Source organism: Oncorhynchus mykiss, chromosome 12 (genome assembly GCF_013265735.2).
Source record: "Oncorhynchus mykiss isolate Arlee chromosome 12, USDA_OmykA_1.1, whole genome shotgun sequence".
In the NCBI taxonomy this organism is placed as follows: Eukaryota; Metazoa; Chordata; class Actinopteri; order Salmoniformes; family Salmonidae; genus Oncorhynchus; species Oncorhynchus mykiss.
The window spans coordinates 82,850,763-82,872,242 of NC_048576.1; the positions used below are offsets into that span (position 1 = coordinate 82,850,763).

At 45.6% G+C, this 21,480-nt stretch overlaps 1 protein-coding gene across 1 annotated transcript in view; it reads left to right on the forward strand.

The window, feature by feature from the left end:
* Positions 1-8,546: 8,546 nt before the first annotated feature.
* LOC110538663 (acid-sensing ion channel 2) overlaps positions 8,547-21,480 on the forward strand; it is a 448,422-nt gene continuing 435,488 nt past the window's right edge. The window contains exons 1-2 of the mRNA XM_021625621.2: positions 8,547-9,036; positions 9,712-10,332. Of these exons, the coding sequence (XP_021481296.2) occupies positions 9,757-10,332 (576 nt within the window). The 5' untranslated portion in view covers positions 8,547-9,036; positions 9,712-9,756. The remainder of the gene's footprint in view (positions 9,037-9,711; positions 10,333-21,480) is intronic.

Below are 21,480 nucleotides of genomic sequence, written 5' to 3' on the forward strand. Positions count from 1 at the left end.
CCCGATGATCACTCTGACAGAGTTCCTCTGTGAAGATGGGAGAACCTTCCAGAAGGACAACCATCAATGCAGCACTCAACCAATCAGGCCTTTTATGGTAGAGTGGCCTGACGGAAGCCACTGCTCAGTAAAAGGCACATGACAGCCCGCTTAGAGTTTGCCAAAAGACACCTAAAGACTCTCAGACCATGAGAAACAAGATTATCTGGTCTGATGAAACTAAGATTGAACTCTTTGGCCTGAATGCCAAGCATCACGTCTGTAGGAAGCCTGGCACCATACTTACAGTGGGGATGTTTTTAAGTAGCAGGGACTGGGAGACTAGTCAGGATCGAGGGAAAGATGAACTGAGCAGAGTAAAAAGAGATCCTTAATGAAAACCTGCTCAGGACCTCAGGCTGGGGCGAAGGTTCACCTTCCAACAGGACAAAGAACCTAAGTACGCAGCCAAGACAATGCAGGAGTGGCTTCGGGACAAGTCTCTGAATGTCCTTGAGTGGCCCAGCCACAGCCAGGACTTGAACCTGATCTAATATCTCTGGTGAGACCTGAAAATAGCTGTGCAGCGACACTCCCCAGCCAACCTGAAAGAGCTTGAGAGGATCTGCAGAGAGAATGGGAGAAACTCCCCAAATACAGGTATGCCAAGCTTGTTGCGTCATACCCAAGAAGACTCGAGGCTGTAATCACTGCCAAAGGTGCTTCAACAAAGTACTAATGTGATATTTCAGATTTTGCTTTGTCATTATGTGGTAATATTTCAACCATTTTAGAATAAGGCTGTAACATAACAAAATGTGGAAAAAGTCAAGGGGTCTGAATACTTTCCGAAGGCACTGTGTATGTAATATAGAATATATAGATAGATATCTATCATTGGCTGAAACATTCACCCTTTATCTTCATCACCCCAACCCTGCTGTAGTACTGAACCAGTGCCACTCTCCTACTCCCTCACACTCCCCATGTTTAATACTCCCTAATTATCTTCTACTAAGAGCTTATTCTTTTTCCTAAGCCTTTATGTTATGAAAGAGTAATTAACTTACTTGTTCATTCTCCACAAGCGTATCAGGGACTCTTTCATTAATTATTTGATAAAATGTCAACACAATACTCTCCCCTGTGGTCGTTTTCTTTTCACTCCAACCCTGGGGTAGAGGAGGCCTTTTATCTCTGGTGGAAAAGGAAGTTAACTTTCTGTCATTTGCAGGGTGACTCATCATGATTGTGATTCACATGAATAACAGAACTCAGAGGTTTAGGGACTTATCCACTGACTTCTGAGTGAAAATGGATGACAGAGTACTTCACATTCCATGGCAGGTAGGGCTGAGAAGTGCCTCCTGATATGATATATATCGCAATTCACACAATTCTCTCTCTCATTCATATATATATATATATATATATATATATATATATATATATATATATATATATATAATATATATATATGTATGTGTGTGTAGATCTCTGAAGTTCATCCAGAGTGATCATGGGCCTCTTGGCTGCATCTCTGATCAGTCTTCTCCTTGTATGAGCTGAAAGTTTAGAGGGACGGCCAGGTCTTGGTAGATTTGCAGTGGTCTGATACTCCTTCCATTTCAATATTATCGCTTGCACAGTGCTCCTTGGGATGTTTAAAGCTTGGGAAATCTTTTTATCTCCAAATCCGGCTTTAAACTTCTTCACAACAGTATCTCGGACCTGCCTGGTGTGTTCCTTGTTCTTCATGATGCTCTCTGCGCTTTTAACGGACCTCTGAGACTATCACAGTGCAGGTGCATTTATACGGAGACTTGATTACACACAGGTGGATTGTATTTATCATCATTAGTCATTTAGGTCAACATTGGATCATTCAGAGATCCTCACTGAACTTCTGGAGAGAGTTTGCTGCACTGAAAGTAAAGGGGCTGAATAATTTTGCACGCCCAATTTTTCAGTTTTTGATTTGTTAAAAAAGTTTGAAATATCCAATAAATGTCGTTCCACTTCATTATTGTGTCCCACTTGTTGTTGATTCTTCACAAAAAAATACAGTTTTATATCTTTATGTTTGAAGCCTGAAATGTGGCAAAAGGTCGCAAAGTTCAAGGGGGCCGAATACTTTCGCAAGGCACTATATATATATATATATTGTGATTGGATATTGCGATTGGATGTTCTAAGCATATTGCCACATCTGCTGCAGAGAGATGAGAGAGAGCCATGAGAAAAGTGTCGATCAGTCAGGGAAATAAAAGTTGTGAAAACATGACGGCTCACTATTTAAAAAGAAGATGGAGAACAAGCTATAGGATGAAAAATACAGAAGTTTTAGCGCCGGTACAGCCGACTAGCTCTAGCTAACGCAACCTAGCAAATAAATTAATAAATTGATACTTTGGAGTGAAATTATAGTGTGATAGTAACTTTTTGATATATTATCATCACTAAATTGGCAGGTTATGACCACCCTCAGGTAGATGTACACGCTTTCCAGTGTGAGAAGTTAGACAGCTGCAAGAGGATGAAATTAATTCCATTATGCAGTGCAAATCTAACAAGGCATACTGTAGGAAGACTACAATATCCTGGCTGAGTGGTTGGTTCTATGTAATTGCATTAGTATATGACTTTGGGTAAGGAAACTACTGCTGCATCCTATAGAATATCCCTGGTAGTTGGCTAAATGGAGAAAAATGAATCCACTCAGGATGGATAGCATTTGCTAAGTACAGAAAAGGTGGTAAATAATAAAGACTTATCTCCTACCCAGGAGACGGCTAATCCCTGTAAAACTATGCTCATTACTTCAATGGGAAAGGGGAGATTTGCTTAATTAAGTCGTTAAGGAGCCAGCAACCCCACAGCTGTTTGGGACCACTGCAAATTTAATTTGAGAGAAATGTGATTGACTGATACTGGGACCAGAAATTGGCCTTGGCATTGTTAACACACCTTGAGGCCCCCAGTATTAGCAAGAGAATGATCATTTTGCGCAGTTAAACAGGCCCACTGGGCTATATATGGACCAGCCCAACTGGCATTTGCCTGAAATTCCAGATGGCTAGTCCGCTACTGATATTTGTGTCACTTCGTGTGTCAGGCTGTGTGTGTATCTCAAGTGCTCACAGACTTTAATTTTTACACTGAACAAAAATATAAATACAACATTCAATAATTTCAAATATTTTACTGAGTTTCAGTTCATATACGGAAATCAGTCAATTGAAGTAAATTAATTAGGCTCTAATCTATGGATTTCACATGACTGGGAATACAGATATGCATCTGTTGGTCACAGATACCTTAAAAAAAAGGAAGGGGTGTGTATCAGAAAACCAGTCGGTGCCTGTTGTGACCATCATTTGCCTCATGCAACATGACACATCTCCTTCACATAGAGTTGATCAGGCTGTTGATTGTGGCTTGTGAAATGTTGTCCCACTCCTCTTCAATGGCTGTGTGTAGTTGCTGGATATTGGCAGGAACTGGAACACGGCTGTCGTACACGTTGATCCAGAGCATCCCACACATGCTCAATGGGTGACATGTCTGGTGAGTATGCAGGCTATGGAAGAACTGGGACATTTTCAGATTCCAATAATTGTGTACAGATCCTTGCGACAAGGGGCCGTGCATTATCATGCTGAAACATGAGGTGATGGTGGTGGATGAATGGCAGACGACAATGGGCCTCAGGATCTCGTCACGTCAAATTGCCATTGATAAAATGCAATTGTGTTACTTGTCCATAGCTTATGCCTACCCATACCATAACCCCACCACCACCATGCTGCACTCTGTTCACAACATTGACATCAGCAAACTGCTCACCCACATGTCTGCCATCTGCCCAGTACAGTTAACCGGGATTCATCTGTGTAGAGCACACTTCTCCAGCGTGCCAGTGGCCATCGAAGGCGAGCATTTGCCCACTGAAGTCGGTTACGACGCCAAACTGCAGTCTGGTCAAGACCCTGGTGAGGATGACAAGCAGGCAAATGAGCTTCCCTGAGACAGTTTCTGACAGTTTGTGCAGAAGTTCTTCATTTGTGCAAACTCACAGTTACATCAGCTGAAACACTGCTGTGGGGACTTGCTTCTATTCAGCCACAACAGCATTAGTGAGGTCGGGCGATAAGGCCTGGCTCGCAGTCGGAGTTCCAATTCATTCTAAAGCTGTTTGATGGGGTTGAGGTCAGGGCTCTATGCAGTCCAGCCAAGTTCTTCCACACCGATGTCGACAAACCGTTTTGCTTTATGCATGGGGGCATTGTCATGCTGAAAGAGGATAGGGCCTTCCCCAAACTGTTGCCACAAAGTTGGAAGCACAGAATTGTCTAGAATGTCATTGTATGCTGTAGCGTTAAGATTTCCCTTCACTGGAACTAAGGGGCCTAGCCCGAACCATGAAAAACAGCCCCAGAGCATTATTCCTCATCCACCAAACTTTACAGTTGGCACTATGCATTCGGGCAGGTAGTGTTCACCCAGATTTGTGTTTTGGACTGCCAGATGGTGAAGCGTTATTCATCACTCCAGAGAACGTGTTTCCACTGCTCCAGAGTCCAATTGTGGTAAGCTTTACTCCACTCCAGCCGACGCTTAGCATGTGTATGGTGATCTTAGGCTTATGTGCGGCTGCTCGGCAATGGAAACCCATTTCATGAACAGTTATTGTGCTGATGTTGCTTCCAGAGGCAGTTTGGAACTCGGTAGTGAGTGCTGCAACCGAGGACAGACGATTTTTATGTGCTTCAACACTCACCGGTCTTGTTGTGTGGTCTGTCACTTTGCAGCTGAGCCGTTGTTGCTCCGTTTCCACTTCACAGTAACAGCACTTACAGGGGCAGCTCTAGCAGGACAGAAATGTGATGAACAACCTTGTTGGAAAGGTAGCGTCCTATGACGGTGCCACGTTGAAAGTCACTGAGCTCTTCAGTAAGGTCATTCTACTGCCAATGTTTGTCTATGGAGATTGCATGGCTGTTTTCGATTTTATACACCTTTCAGCAATGGTGTGGCTGAAATAGCCGAATCCACTCATTTGAAGGGGTGTCCACATACTTTTGTATATATAGTGTATCATCACGTCACTCTAAGTTATATAACTATATGATAGTTATTATATCAACATTTGCTCATAAAGGCGCTTCCACCGACATTATTCGCATAATTAATTTTACCGAAACAAAAAGATCCCAACATGAACGAACATTGTCTGTTGGCATTTCTAAAATTGTAGTGAAATGTCATGTTTCCATCAAACGTCAGGTAATTTATCCGCATGAAATGGTTGGAATGAAACGTGGTTACTGTCACAGACCCCACAAGGGGTGATGGGACCGACTACTGATAAAGAATTTGACTCACTTTATGCTCCACGCAAGGATCGATCATCAAAGCACTAGCGCAAAGGTAGGTCAATCTTCCGAATAGGCAAAAAAAAGTCCTAGTTGTAGCCTATTATATGGATAATATAACTCTTACCATAAAAGAGAATGAATCATACAGGCATGCAAGTTGTGTTGTTCAAGGATGCTGTGTTCAGGCGAAGATTATGACTACAGTAACTGCCCCTGTCATTTGTGGTTCAAGTGTGTAAACCCATCATTTGCCACGCGCCAAACCACTTTCGCCGACATATCTACTTTACTTGTTGACATCTACTTTACATGTCTCAACCGTGGTGGTCCCACAGTTGACGATGAATGTATATAAAAAAATATACACATCACAACTTTTGGGTAAGTCTCTATAGATGTTAATTTGGATAAAACGCCTTCGGCTTTTATTAGTATATAATATGTATATAATATGCTAAGTGTGTCTCTAATATATCTGTCTAAATGACTGCTGCCTCATTCCCAGATTTACAAACCAAATCTAGTCAACCTAGGCTAATTCAGGCCTGGGGTGGTCTACAAGCAAGTCCTCATTTTTCTGTTCAGAAATGAAGAGCAAAAGTCTATCCTACAGCCAATGGATATCAAAATTGCCGACCCATTGGTCAAAATGAGCTCTGGTGCCAACTACATTGTTCACAAACCATGCTGCTGCTGTAGCATTCAGGGGTTGGCCAGTTTTGCCATGCTCTCTCACATTTTATAGCCTAGTCTATATATTTGAACAGACTATTGATTTCTAGATAAAGATAATTGAATGCTTCCTTGTCCACCCATATAGTGATCATGTACGCAGTAGGCTAGTTAGTTTAGTGGGAGGGCAACAGGAAAATTGAGATATTAAAACTGTGAATGTTACATTGCATTCGGGGGTCCTAAGCAAGATTTGGTTGGGCTCCCAACGCAAAACATTTCAGTGGCCCCCCTCTTGACGATGGAGAGAGAAATGTATGTTTTAAAGTACATTTCCTGCAGTTCTACACATTTTGCCATTGGGCCTAGAGAAAATGTTGCCGTTTTAATGCAAGTTTTCTGCAGTTCTACACATTTTGCCATGGGGCGGAAAGAAATGTTTTCTGCCATTACTTATGCCATGTTAATGATATCTAAGTGAACGTGACTAACAAAATCAATGAGGGTCCCCTGGAGGTCAAGGCCCCTGGGATGCATGCCCGGTCGGTATTTGGACATGATAACTGACTAGACTAACTTACCAATCTAAAAAGTTCTCCCATGTCACCCCGTTCCTTCACACTCTCCACTGTCTTCCATATGAAGCTTCCATTTGAAGACCATGGTACTTGCCTACGGAGCAACTAGAGTAACTGTCCCTCCCTACCTTCAGGCTTATGCTCAAACCCTACACCCCAACCCGTTGTACTCTGTTCTGTCACCTCTGGTCTCTTGGACCTCCCACCCCTGTGGTAGGGCAGCTCCCCCTTAGCCCAGTCCAAGCTCCCCTCTGTCCTGGCACCCCAATAGTGGAACCAGCTTCCTCTGAAGCTAGGACAGCAGATTCCCTGCCCATCCTAGGACAGCAGATTCCCTGCCCATCCTAGGACAGCAGATTCCCTGCCCATCCTAGGACAGCAGATTCCCTGCCCATCCTAGGACAGCAGATTCCCTGCCCATCCTAGGACAGCAGATTCCCTGCCCATCCTAGGACAGCAGATTCCCTGCCCATCCTAGGACAGCAGATTCCCTGCCCATCCTAGGACAGCAGATTCCCTGCCCATCCTAGGACAGCAGATTCCCTGCCCATCCTAGGACAGCAGATTCCCTGCCCATCCTAGGACAGCAGATTCCCTGCCCATCCTAGGACAGCAGATTCCCTGCCCATCCTAGGACAGCAGATTCCCTGCCCATCTTCTGAAAACATCAACAACAACAAAAAAACGTTCATGAACTAACACTTGCACTTGACTTTTTTCCCCCCTTTCAAGCTCTGACTTTTCTGACAGCTACTTTATTGAGAGAAAACTGTACTTAATATGACTGTGATATGTGGTTGTCCCACCTAGCTATCTTAATGTGAATGCACTAACTGTAAGCCACTCTGGACATTAAAATGTAAAAATTGTTAGCTCACATTGCTAATTGTGTGACTGTCAGTGACTGACAAAACAAGAGAGAAACTGATGATGCACGACTTTTTAAACTTTTACCATTCTGATTCTCAACAGTCAGTTGAGACACCAACTGAGTTCCCAAAACCTGCTTATGTTGCTTATGCCTGGAACCGGCCCTGTGTATAGAGGACTATATTTAAGAAATAAGGCCTGAGGGGGTGTCGTACAGTATATGGCCAATATACCACAGCTAAGGGCTGTTCTTATTCACGGTACAACGTGGAGTGCCTGGATACAGCCCTTAGCCATGGTATATTGGCCATATACAAAAACAAACCTGAGGTTCCTTATTGCTATTATAAACTAGTTTCCAACGTAATTAGAGCAGTAAAAATAAAAGTTTTGTCATACCGGTGGTATGTGCTCTAATATACCACGGCTGTCAGCCAATCAGCATTCAGGACTCGAACCAACCAGTTTATAATTATCTTCTTATTGGCTAGCCACATACATGCTCTCACCGCTCCTAACTCCATGTCTGTTTCTATTTCATCAAATTTGTAGCCCTCTCCATTTACTATGCTCTTCCTCTCCCTCGATTGTCTCTTCTCTTTTTGCACACATAGCCACACTCCTTTCTCTTCTCAGTCCCCCTCGGTCTCCCCTTGTCTCCTTGTATTACTTGGCACATGTAGCCCTGCTCTCTCCACGCTATACCCCTGCCACCCCCACCCCCTGTTACATATCTCTGGGTCAAGTGTAGCTTCAACACACAAGTTCTCTCATACAGACTCTTTGTGATATATCTCACTCACACTAACACACATACACAGGGATACACAGGACACACACATTTGGGGTTATGTCTCTGCATTACTTCTCTCTGTGTGATATCTCTGTGCAGTCCTTGCCTGCTGGGCACAAAATGCAGTGTTTGTTATCAGTGGGGGAGTGGAGACTGTCTGTCTTTCTCCTGCTTCCCCTCTCATTGCTCCCCCCCTCCTTCTGTCTCTCTCCATCCCTCTCCACCACTCCTCATGCGTGATCTCTCTCCTCCACCTTTCCCTAACCATCCGTCTCCCTGACAATCTGCGTCCTGCATCCATCCGTCAATCGGTTAGTGGTGAGATGGGGGATATGAAAACAGAAGGGCGGAAAAGAAAAATGAGAGCAAGAGGGAAAGAAAAACAGAAGCAGATTCAATAAGAGACTTCACTGTGGAGAGGAGGAGTGTGTTTGTGTGTGCTCTATCCTCTCTCTCTCTCTCGCTCTCTTTCTGCGCGAGCGTGTGTAAGCGTGTGCGTCTCTTCTGGCTCCACTGTTGTTCACTGGCTCCATGGATGAGCTGGGAAGAGGAGGTAGAGCGGAATCAGCGGATGCGTCTGGCCAGAAGAGAACGGGAGGACTTTGGATCGGCATGCGCGACAAACTGGCGGCGCTGATCATCAGCGGCTCTATCCTTCCTCCTCTCTCTCCCCTTCTCTCCCTTTCTCTCTCACGTGCACACACACTCTCAGACTCACACACACTCGCACACAGACTGGATGCCATCTCACTAGGCTGAACAAGAGGTGCTTAGGCTTGTCATTAGTCGCACAGTGAGATCCAGAGAGTTGAGTGTGTGTGTGAAGTGGGGACACTGAATACACAGAGGTGGCTTTGATTGGCTCGTGGCTTAAATGACTCTCTCACTCTGTGTCACAGTGGACTTACTTCTGGGATCCTGACAACGAAAACGGTCACTGAGAGAAGGAGAGAGGGCGGGGGGATATTGGAGGAGTGGAGGGGGGAGGTTTCAGGCACAGAGAGGCTGGCATCCAGAGTAACTAGGGACAGAGAAAGAGTGGAGGCGCGGAAGGAAGGGATGCCCTGGGGGTGCATCTTTCTATTCTTCACGCTCTCTTTTCTATCTGGAGTAAGGACTTGGGGGTTGTGAAGATCTCTGCCTCATGTGCTCTTCCTCTCTCTCTGTCTGTAGGTCTGTCTTGGGCTTGACTTTCTGGGTTGCTTTATTTTGCTCTGTGTCTCTGTGTTTGTCACTCTTTCTGTGCTGCAGGTGTGTATGTTTGGGACACTCACCCTCTCCCCTTTCTCTCTTTCTCTGTGTGAACTGAACGTGTGATTATGTGTTCCTTTTCTAGGTGGTAGTTCAGGGCTCTCATTGCATTGTCTCTCTCTCATTATTTCTTTCTCTCTCTCTCTCTCTCTCTCTCATTCTTTCTCTCTCTCTCTCTGTGTATGTGTAGGTGTCTGTGTATTTGGGTGTCCTTGGCTGTGGGACCGGAGCGGTCATGATGGACCTAAAGGAGAGTTGTGGCAGTGAGGAGAGCCATGAGAGCTCCAGTCTGCACCCGTCCTCCTGGCAGGCCTTCTCCCACACCAGCACGCTCCACGGCCTACGCTTCATCTTCCCCTACGGCCGGCCAACACCTCGCCGCCTGCTCTGGGCCGCCGCTCTGCTGGCCTGCCTGGGCCTCCTGGCCCTGGAGAGTGCCGAGCGCCTGGCCTACTTCCTCTCCTACCCCCATGTGACGAGCGTGGATGCCGTGATGTCGGGCAGCTTGGTGTTCCCTGCCGTCACCGTGTGCAACCTCAACGCCTACCGCTTCAGCCGCCTGTCCCGCAATGACCTGTACCACGCTGGGGAGCTGCTGGCCCTGCTGGACGTCCACCTGAGGATCCCTGAGCCCCAGCTGGCCGAGCCCCACGTCCTGGCCTTCCTCACAGACAAGGCCAACTTCACCGCCTACAGGCCCAAGCCCTTCAGCATGCGTGAGTTCACCGAGAGGGTGGGCCACGACCTTAAGGAGATGATGCTCTACTGCCGATACCAAGGCCAGGAGTGCAGCCACAAAGACTTCAAAATCGTAAGTCTACTCATAGTCTCCCTGTCTTTGCTCAGGTCTGGCACGGGTCAGATCTGCCGCTACTGCAGCGCAGTTGAGTCTCTCACTCAGAAGGCTTTGTCTGTCAAGTGTTAATGTGTGTTCTGTGATATGGTCTACAAGTTTTCAAAGTCCGGGAGAGTTTTTTTTCGCTCTGAGTTAACTTGATGTATGTTGGTAGCTGCACTGGGTCCCCTGCTGTGTATTTATCTTGATATTTTTGTACTTCCATCTACAGGTTGTTTTTTAGTGATTGTGTACTGTAATCACACACTCTGCAGCTGTCCTGCTACTGTTTTCTTTATTTCATCCATAGGATAGCTCTTGGGGTTTTGACAGTCTGTTGCACAGGTCTCTTGATAGTCCCCATAAATATGGAATATGTAGTTTGTCTTTGGGCTGAACACATGTGATATCATTTCAGATTACATGGAATGACAGCTTTTGTTACCCAGCTACAGCTCTTGTTACCCAGTTACAGCTGTTGTTGCCCAGTTACAACTCTAGTTGGCCAGTTACAGCTGTTGTTGCCCAGTTACAGCTGTTGTTGCCCAGTTACAGCTCTTGTTACCCAGTTACAGCTGTTGTTGCCCAGTTACAACTCTAGTTGCCCAGTTACAGCTTTTGTTACCCAGTTACAGCTCTTGTTACCCAGTTACAGCTGTTGTTACCCAGTTACAACTCTAGTTGCCCAGTTACAGCTTTTGTTACCCAGTTACAGCTCTTGTTACCCAGTTACAGCTGTTGTTACCCAGTTACAGCTTTTGTTACCCAGTTACAACTCTAGTTGCCCAGTTACAGCTGTTGTTACCCAGTTACAACTCTAGTTGCCCAGTTACAGCTTTTGTTACCCAGTTACAGCTCTTGTTACCCAGTTACAGCTGTTGTTACCCAGTTACAACTCTAGTTGCCCAGTTACAGCTCTTGTTACCCAGTTACAGCTGTTGTTGCCCAGTTACAACTCTAGTTGCCCAGTAACAGCTGTTGTTGCCCAGTTACTGCTCTTGTCCTCATACAGCTCTAGTTGGCCAGTTACATCTCTTGTTGGCCAGTTACAGCTGTTGTTGCCCAGTTACAGCTCTTGTTGACCAGTTACAGCTGTTGTTGCCCAGTTACATCTCTTGTTGGCCAGTTACTGCTCTTGTCCACATACAGCTCTAGTTGGCCAGTTACATCTCATGTTGGCCAGTTACATCTCTTGTTGGCCAGTTACAGCTGTTGTTTCCCAGTTACTGCTCTTGTTGCCCAGTTACAGCTGTTGTTGAACAGTTACAGCTGTTGTTGCCCAGTTACAGCTCTTGTTGCCCAGTTACTGCTCTTGTCCACATACAGCTCTAGTTGGCCAGTTACATCTCATGTTGGCCAGTTACATCTCTTGTTGGCCAGTTACAGATGTTGTTGCCCAGTTACAGCTGTTGTTGCCCAGTTACTGCTCTTGTCCACATACAGCTCTAGTTGGCCAGGGACAGCTCTTGTTGACCAGTAACAGCTCTTCTTGACCAGTTACAGCTGTTGTTGCCCAGTTACAGCTCTAGTTGGCCAGTTACAGCTGTTGTTGCCCAGTTACAGCTCTAGTTGGCCAGTTACAGCTGTTGTTGCCCAGTTACAGCTGTTGTTGCCCAGTTACAGCTGTTGTTGCCCAGTTACTGCTCTTGTCCACATACATCTCTTGTTGGCCAGTTACATCTCTTGTTGGCCAGTTACAGCTGTTGTTGGCCAGTTACAGCTGTTGTTGGCCAGTTACAGCTGTTGTTGCCCAGTTACAGCTATTGTTGCCCAGTTACAGCTCTTGTTGCCCAGTTACAGCTCTTGTTGCCCAGTTACAGCTCTTGTTGCCCAGTTACAGCTCTTGTTGCCCAGTTACAGCTCTTGTTGGCCAGTTACATCTCTTGTTTGCCAGTTACAGCTCTTGTTGGCCAGTTACAGCTCTTGTTGCCCACTTACTGCTCTTGTCCACATACAGCTCTAGTTGGCCAGTTACATCTCTTGTTGGCCAGTTACATCTCTTGTTGGCTAGTTACAGATGTTGTTGCCCAGTTACTGCTCTTGTCCACATACAACTCTAGTTGCCCAGTTACAGCTTTTGTTACCCAGTTACAGCTCTTGTTACCCAGTTACAGCTGTTGTTACCCAGTTACAACTCTAGTTGCCCAGTTACAGCTTTTGTTACCCAGTTACAGCTCTTGTTACCCAGTTACAGCTGTTGTTACCCAGTTACAGCTTTTGTTACCCAGTTACAGCTCTTGTTACCCAGTTACAGCTGTTGTTACCCAGTTACAACTCTAGTTGCCCAGTTACAGCTTTTGTTACCCAGTTACAGCTCTTGTTACCCAGTTACAGCTGTTGTTACCCAGTTACAACTCTAGTTGCCCAGTTACAGCTCTTGTTACCCAGTTACAGCTGTTGTTGCCCAGTTACAACTCTAGTTGCCCAGTAACAGCTGTTGTTGCCCAGTTACTGCTCTTGTCCTCATACAGCTCTAGTTGGCCAGTTACATCTCTTGTTGGCCAGTTACAGCTGTTGTTGCCCAGTTACAGCTCTTGTTGACCAGTTACAGCTGTTGTTGCCCAGTTACATCTCTTGTTGGCCAGTTACTGCTCTTGTCCACATACAGCTCTAGTTGGCCAGTTACATCTCATGTTGGCCAGTTACATCTCTTGTTGGCCAGTTACAGCTGTTGTTTCCCAGTTACTGCTCTTGTTGCCCAGTTACAGCTGTTGTTGAACAGTTACAGCTGTTGTTGCCCAGTTACAGCTCTTGTTGCCCAGTTACTGCTCTTGTCCACATACAGCTCTAGTTGGCCAGTTACATCTCATGTTGGCCAGTTACATCTCTTGTTGGCCAGTTACAGATGTTGTTGCCCAGTTACAGCTGTTGTTGCCCAGTTACTGCTCTTGTCCACATACAGCTCTAGTTGGCCAGGGACAGCTCTTGTTGACCAGTAACAGCTCTTCTTGACCAGTTACAGCTGTTGTTGCCCAGTTACAGCTCTTGTTGGCCAGTTACAGCTGTTGTTGCCCAGTTACAGCTCTAGTTGGCCAGTTACAGCTGTTGTTGCCCAGTTACAGCTGTTGTTGCCCAGTTACAGCTGTTGTTGCCCAGTTACTGCTCTTGTCCACATACATCTCTTGTTGGCCAGTTACAGCTGTTGTTGGCCAGTTACAGCTGTTGTTGGCCAGTTACAGCTGTTGTTGCCCAGTTACAGCTATTGTTGCCCAGTTACAGCTCTTGTTGCCCAGTTACAGCTCTTGTTGCCCAGTTACAGCTCTTGTTGCCCAGTTACAGCTCTTGTTGCCCAGTTACAGCTCTTGTTGGCCAGTTACATCTCTTGTTGGCCAGTTACAGCTCTTGTTGGCCAGTTACAGCTCTTGTTGCCCACTTACTGCTCTTGTCCACATACAGCTCTAGTTGGCCAGTTACAGCTCTTGTTGCCCAGTTACAGCTCTTGTTGCCCAGTTACTGCTCTTGTCCACATACAGCTCTAGTTGGCCAGTTACATCTCTTGTTGGCCAGTTACATCTCTTGTTGGCTAGTTACAGATGTTGTTGCCCAGTTACTGCTCTTGTCCACATACAGCTCTAGTTGGCCAGTTACATCTCTTGTTGGCCAGTTACAGCTGTTGTTGCCCAGTTACAGCTCTTGTCCACGTACATCTCTAGTTGCCCAGGGACATCTCTAGTTGCCCAGGGACATCTCTAGTTGCCCAGGGACAGCTCTTGTTGACCAGTAACAGCTCTTGTTGACCAGTTACTGCTCTTGTCCACGTACAGGTCTAGTTGGCCAGTTATAGCTCTTGTGGCCCAGTTATAGCTCTTGTTGCCCGGTTACAGCTCTTGCCCAGTTACAGCTCTTGCCCAGCTACAGTTTGTAGCCCACAAGTTCTCCAGACCATGCACAGGCTGTAGTATATGTACAGGTTGCTGCTAATGAGTTTTCCTCAGTGCTTTTTGTCTTGTAGCCATAGAGCCGTAGCACACACACAGGCCCTGCTGTAGACATGCCTTTAGGCTCTGATCTGCTTTGATGAGGTTCCCTTTGAGGAGTGTAATCATTTTTGTCATTAAAGGAGAATATCAAAGACATCACTCTCTGTCTAAACTAGCATACTGGCAGCTTGTAGATTGTCTGAGTTGAGGTATCCAGGTCGCCCAGTTTTGTAGTCACAGATGGATTCATATCTTGGTTTTTCATCTCGGAACACACTCACTGTCACTGCACAAAGACTAACTGGCAAGGCAACAGTGATGTGTAATGTAATAGCTTCCCTGGTATTATTGGGGTGGTCTCAGTGACTCATTTATAATTCTGTCAGGAATTAGTCATTCTTCAATGGTGATTCTGTAACCTAGTAATCTTTTGGGAATCTCCGTTTGGACAATATGTAATTTCCTGTTAACTCTGTTGGATCCTTTGGGTGTAAATATTGACCTAAGAATGCTCTGTAGTCATACTTGCTAGTCCCTGTAGTGATTTATGTACTAGTGACGTTTCTTCAAATCAAATTGTATTGGTTACATACACATATTTAGCAGATGTTATTGCGCATTTAGCGAAATGCTTGTGTTCCTAGCTCCGACAGTGCAGTAATATCTAACAATTCACAACAATACATACAAATCTAAAGTAAAAGAATGGAGTTAAGAAATACAGTACTGGTCAAAAGTTAGGACACACCTACTCATTCTAGGGTTTTTATTTTTTACTGTTGTTTACATTGTAGAATAATAGTGAAGACATCAAACTATAAAATAACACATGGAATCATGTAGTAACCAAAAAAGTGTTAAACAAATCAAAATATATTTTATATTTCAGTTTCTTCAAAGTAGCCACCCTTTGACTTGATGACAACCTTGCACAGTCTTGAAGGAGTTCCCACATATGCTGAGCACTTGTTGGTTGCTTTTCCTTCACTCTGCAGTCCAACTCATCCCAAACCATCTCAATTGGGTTAAGGTCAGGTGATTGTGGAGGCCAGGTCATCTGATGCAGTACTCTATCACTCTCCTTCTTGGTCAAATAGCACTTACACAGCCTGGAGGTGTGTTGGGTCATCAGTGAAAAATATTTTTATTTGTTTAACACTTTTTTTAGTTACGACATGATTCCATATGTGGTATTTCAAAGGTTTGATGTCTTCACTATTATTCTAAAATGTAGAAAATAGTAAAAATAAAGCAAAAACCTTGAATGAATAGGTGTGTCCAAACCTTTGACAGGTACTGTATAGAAATATTTGGACGAACAATGTCGGAGTGGCATTGACTAATATACAGAAGAATAGAATTCAGTATATACATATGAATTGAGTAAGGCAGGATGTAAACATTATTAAAGTGTCTAGTGTTCCATTATTAAAGTGACCAGTGATTCCATGTCTATGTATATAGGGCAGCAGCCTCTAAGGTGCAGGGTTGAGTAAAAGAGTGGTTGCTGGCTAGTGATGGCCGTACCAGGCAGTGATACAGCCCGACAGGATGCTCTCAATTGTGCATCTGTAAAACATTGTGAGGGTCTTAGGGACCAAGCCAAATTTCTTAAGCCTCCTGAGGTTGAAGAGATGCTGTTGCGCCTTCTTCACCACACTGTCTATGTGGCTGGACCATTTCAGATCGTTGTGATGTGTACGCTGAGGAACTTTAAGCTTTTCACCTTCTCCACTAAGTTTTGTTGACGTTGAGGGAAAAGTTATTTTCCTCGCACCCCTCTGACAGGGCCCTCACCTCCTCTCTGTAGGCTGTCTCATCATTGTTGGTAATCAGGCCTACAACTGTTGTGTCGTCTGCAAACTTGATGATTGAGTTGGAGGCGTGCGTGGCCACTCAGTCATGGGTGAAGAGGGAGTACAGGAGGGGGCTGAGCGCGCACCCTTGTGGGGCCCCTTTGTTGAGGATCAGCGCTGTGGAGGTGCTGTTTCCTACCTTCACCACCTGGGCGCGGGATAGGGCAGTGTGCAGTGCGATGGCGATTGCATCGTCTGTGGATCTATTGGGGACATATGCAAATTGAAATGGGTCTAGGGTGTCAGGTAAGTTAGAGGTGAAATTAATCTTAACTAGCCTCTCAAAGCACTTCATGATGATAGAAGGGAGAGATAGTAATTTAGTTCAGTTACCTTTGCTTTCTTGGGTACAGGAATAATGGTGGACAGGAGGAAGACGTCGGGTTCCGCAACGTGGCTGGTTTTCCCTTTGTAATCCGTGATTGTTTGTAGACCCAGCCACATACGTCTTGTCTCTGAGCCATTGAATTGCGAGCCCACTTTGTCTCTGTACTGACGTTTTGCCTGTTTGATTGCCTTACGGAGGGAATAACTACTCTGTTTGTATTCAACCATATTCCCAGTCACCTTGACATGGTTAAATTCAGTGGTCTGCGCTTTCAGTTTTGCGCGAATGCTGCCATCTATCCACAATTTCTGATTTGGGTAGGTTTTAATGGTCACAGTGGGAACAACATCTGCTATACACTTCCTGATTAACTCAGTCACCGTGTCAGTGTATACATCAATGTTATTCTCAGAGGCTATCTGGAACATATCCCAGTCCGCGTGATCAAAACAATCTTGAAGCATGGATTCTGATTGGTCAGACCAGCATTGAATAGACCTTAGCACGGGTACTTACTGTTTGAGTTTCTGCCTATAGGAAGGGATGAGCAAAATGGAGTCATTAGTGTTTTAGGAGCGCGAGTGCTACAGTCAATGTGTTGTTAGAACTTTGGAAGCATTTTCCTCAAATTTGCTTTGTTAAAATCCCCAGCCACAATAAATGTGGCCTCAGGATATGTGGGTTCCAGTTTGGCTGTGACTATAACCAAAGATAATTATCTTGGGAGGTAATACGGTCGGCATTTGATTCTGAGGTATTCTAGGACGCATGAACAAAATGACTTGAGTTTCTGTACGTTATCACAATCACACCGTGTGTAGTTAATCATGAAACATACAACCCCGCCTTTCTTCTTCCCAGGGGGGTTCTTTATTCCTGTCTGCGCAATCTACTGAGAACCCAGCTGGCTGTATGGACGGGGACAGTATATCCGGAGAGAGCCATGATTCCGTGAAACAGAGCATGTCTACTTTATTTTCCAGAGACTGAACATTAGCGAGTAATATACTCTCAGTGGCTTTTTAGTTATTCTTATCTTGTGACTCTCAATTTGACCTGTGTCAGGGAGAATGTTGGAGCTTGGAGCCTAAGATTTTCATTGTACCCTGAAATCACACCTGCAACCCTGTACATGTGACTGTTAAACACTCTGAATCTGAATCATGTTGATAGTCTTCAAGAGAATGCACTGTCATCTCTGCCCACTGCCTGTTTCCTTGGTCTCTCTCTTTCTCTTTCCACTCTGCCCCTTCCTTTGTCAGAAAAAAAAAATATATATCCTTCTACCAAGGCAAAAAGATTCACAGAAACAGAAACACACACACACTGGAGCATTACCATGACACAACAGGGACCAGAGTTTGAGTGACATTGTGATGAATGACCACAGGGAGGATTGTGGGAACATGGGCGTCAGTGTGATGTGACAGATGGAACTGGAACAGAATAGAATACCACACAAAAGAGAAAGCACAAATGTGTTTTTCCATTCTATTCATAGTGTCAATGTGTATTTGTGTACATTTGAAATGTATTTACACATGTGAATACAGATTGCATTTGTGTGAGCGTCAGATTCTAAATGTAAATACATTTGAATAATTGAAAAGTCTGTGTAGTGTGTGTGTGTGTGTGGTGTGTGTGTGTGTGTGTGTGTGTGTAATTAACTGTGAAGGTGTGTGTGTGTGTGTGTGTTTATGTGTTTATAATGTGTGAATGTGATTCTGATTGTGTTAAGTAATGCTCCCTCTGTGTGATTATTACAGCCCTGATTAAACACTGATTGATCACAGTGACAGGCTACATCAGTGTCTGCCAGACTGAATGCAGCTCAATGTGACAGTTCTACAGTAGCATCCCCTCAGCTTGATGCCAGGGTGGGCCCTATCACACACTCAACCTTAATGAGAGCCAGCCAGCATGGCCTGATGATAGCAGCCAGACTAGGGGCTCTGTATAACAGATGCTAATTAGCAATACATCTGACCCAGCCTGGCCAAGGATTACAACCACAATGGTGTATTTTCAGCACCACATTTATGCACTACACAAACTGTGGCCTCATCTGACTGGCTGGTTGTAATAGATTAGTCTAGCTACATGGCCAATTGCCTATGTCTACATTGTTGTGTCTGTGTTTAACCTTGATCCCTACGAAGGGATATATCCACTTGAAGTAAGTTTATTGGGTGTCAGATAGCCTAGAGGTTAAAAGTGTTGGGCCAGCAACCGAAAGGTCGCTGGTTCGAATCCCTGAGCCTACTGAAAAATGTGTCGATGTGCCCTTGAGCAAGACACTTAACCCTAGTCACTCTGGATAAGAGTGTCTGCTAAATAACTTAAATGTAAAAATGTCCCACCATCAGAGCAGAACAGAACACCAACAAGTAGGGGGGTAGGCTACATTGTTTCCTCTCACTAAAAATTGTATTTGTTTTAAAATTGTGCATTTCACTCCATTTGAAATCCCCATGCCCAATATTACATCCTTAATGTGAATGGATCCATTCATCGTTAATGTGCCACTACGAAGCCACTTTACACTCCCTACAGGGCACGGCTCAGTCTGTTAAAGCGCACGGGAACCACTGCTAACACACTCTCCCTGGTCCGCCCCTCTAAAACACCCCAGAGACAGGAAAGCAACCTGTTCAGCAGAATAAACCTGGGGTGAGGCCTGGCTTGAAATGTGCATGCCCTGCTGTTTATTTAAAAGACACTGCAATAGTGTGGATAATGTGAAGTAGTGAATTATGGTGTTCTCTGGACAGTGGTGCGCTTTTCGAGAGAGAAGAGGAGCGCTTGAGTCAGTGAAGACGGAGGGACGTGAGCGAAAAAGAGAACGTGATGGAGCCCCAGTCAGTCAGTAAAGAGGGTGAGAGAAAAGTGGATGTCAAGGCATAGAGAGATGGACTAGGTGGTAAAGCCAGCAGGGAGAGAGAGATGGACTATGTGGTAAAGCCAGCAGGGAGAGATGGACTAGATGGAGAAATGGACTAGGTGGTAAAGCCAGCATGGAGAGATGGAGAAATGGACTATGTGGTAAAGCCAGCATGGAGAGATGGAGAAATGGACTAGGTGGTAAAGCCAGCAGGGAGAGATGGAGAGATGGACTATGTGGTAAAGCCAGCAGGGAGAGATGGAGAGATGGACTATGTGGTAAAGCCAGCAGGGAGAGATGGACTAGGTGGAGAGATGGACTAGGTGGTAAAGCCAGCAGGGAGAGGTGGACTAGGTGGTAAAGCCAGCAGGGAGAGATGGACTAGATGGAGAGATGGACTAGGTGGTAAAGCCAGCAGGGAGAGATGGACTAGGTGGTAAAGCCAGCAGGGAGAGATGAAGAGATGGACTAGATGGAGAGATGGACTAGGTGGTAAAGCCAGCAGGGAGAGATGGAGAGATGGACTAGGTGGTAAAGCCAGCAGGGAGAGATGGAGAGATGGACTAGATGGAGAGATGGACTAGGTGGTAAAGCCAGCAGGGAGATATGGAGAGATGGACTAGATGGAGAGATGGACTAGGTGGTAAAGCCAGCAGGGAGAGATGGAGAGATGGACTAGGTGGTAAAGCCAGCAGGGAGAGATGGACTAGATGGAGAGATGGACTAGGTGGTAAAGCCAGCAGGGAGAAATGGAGAGATGGACTAGATGGAGAGATGGACTAGATGGAGAGATGGACTAGGTGGTAAAACCAGCAGGGAGAGACGGACTAGATGGAGAGATGGACTATGTGGTAAAGCCAGCAGGGAGAGATGGACTAGATGGAGAGATGGACAAGGTGGTAAAGCCAGCAGGGAGAGATGGACTAGATGGAGAGATGGACTAGGTGGTAAAGCCAGCAGGGAGAGATGGAGAGATGGACTAGATGGAGAGATGGACTAGATGGAGAGATGGACTAGGTGGTAAAACCAGCAGGGAGAGACGGACTAGATGGAGAGATGGACTATGTGGTAAAGCCAGCAGGGAGAGATGGACTAGATGGAGAGATGGACAAGGTGGTAAAGCCAGCAGGGAGAGATGGACTAGATGGAGAGATGGACTAGGTGGTAAAGCCAGCAGGGAGAGATGGAGAGATGGACTAGATGGAGAGATGGACTAGGTGGTAAAGCCAGCAGGGAGAGATGGAGAGATGGACTAGATGGAGAGATGGACTAGATGGAGAGATGGACTAGATGGAGAGATGGACTAGGTTGTAAAGCCAGCAGGGAGAGGTGGACTAGGTTGTAAAGCCAGCAGGGAGAGTTGGAGAGATGGACTATGTGGTAAAGCCAGCAGGGAGAGATGGACTAGATGTAGAGATGGACTAGGTGGTTAAGCCAGCAGGGAGAGATGGAGAGATGGACTAGGTGGTAAAGCCAGCAGGGAGAGATGGACTAGGTGGTAAAGCCAGCAGGGAGAGATGGAGAGATGGACTAGATGGAGAGATGGACTAGATGGAGAGATGGACTAGGTGGTAAAGGAGAGAGAGCGAGAGATGGACAGAGAGATGGACAGAGAGATGGACTAGGTGGTAAAGCCAGCAGGAAGAGAGAGAGAGACTAGGTAGTAAAGCCAGCAGAGAGAGAGAGAGATGGACTAGGTGGTAAAGCCAGCAGGAAGAGGGAGAGAGAGAGAGAGAGAGAGAGAGAGAGACTAGGTAGTAAAGCCAGCAGAGAGAGAGAGAAATGGACTAGGTGGTAAAGCCAGCAGAGAGAGAGAAATGGACTATGTGGTAAAGCCAGCAGAGAGAGAGAGAGAGAAATGGACTAGGTGGTAAAGCCAGCAGAGAGAGAGAGAGAGAAATGGACTAGGTGGTAAAGCCAGCAGGGAGAAATGGACTAGGTGGTAAAGCCAGCAGGAAGAGGAAGAGGGAGGGAGAGAGGGAGAGAGGGAGAGAGAGAGAGAGAGAGAGAGATGGACAGAGAGATGGACAGAGAGATGGACAGAGAGATGGACAGAGAGATGGACTAGGTGGTAAAGCCGAGAGAGAGAGAGAGAAACTAGGTAGTAAAGCCAGCAGGGAGAGAGAGATGGACTAGGTG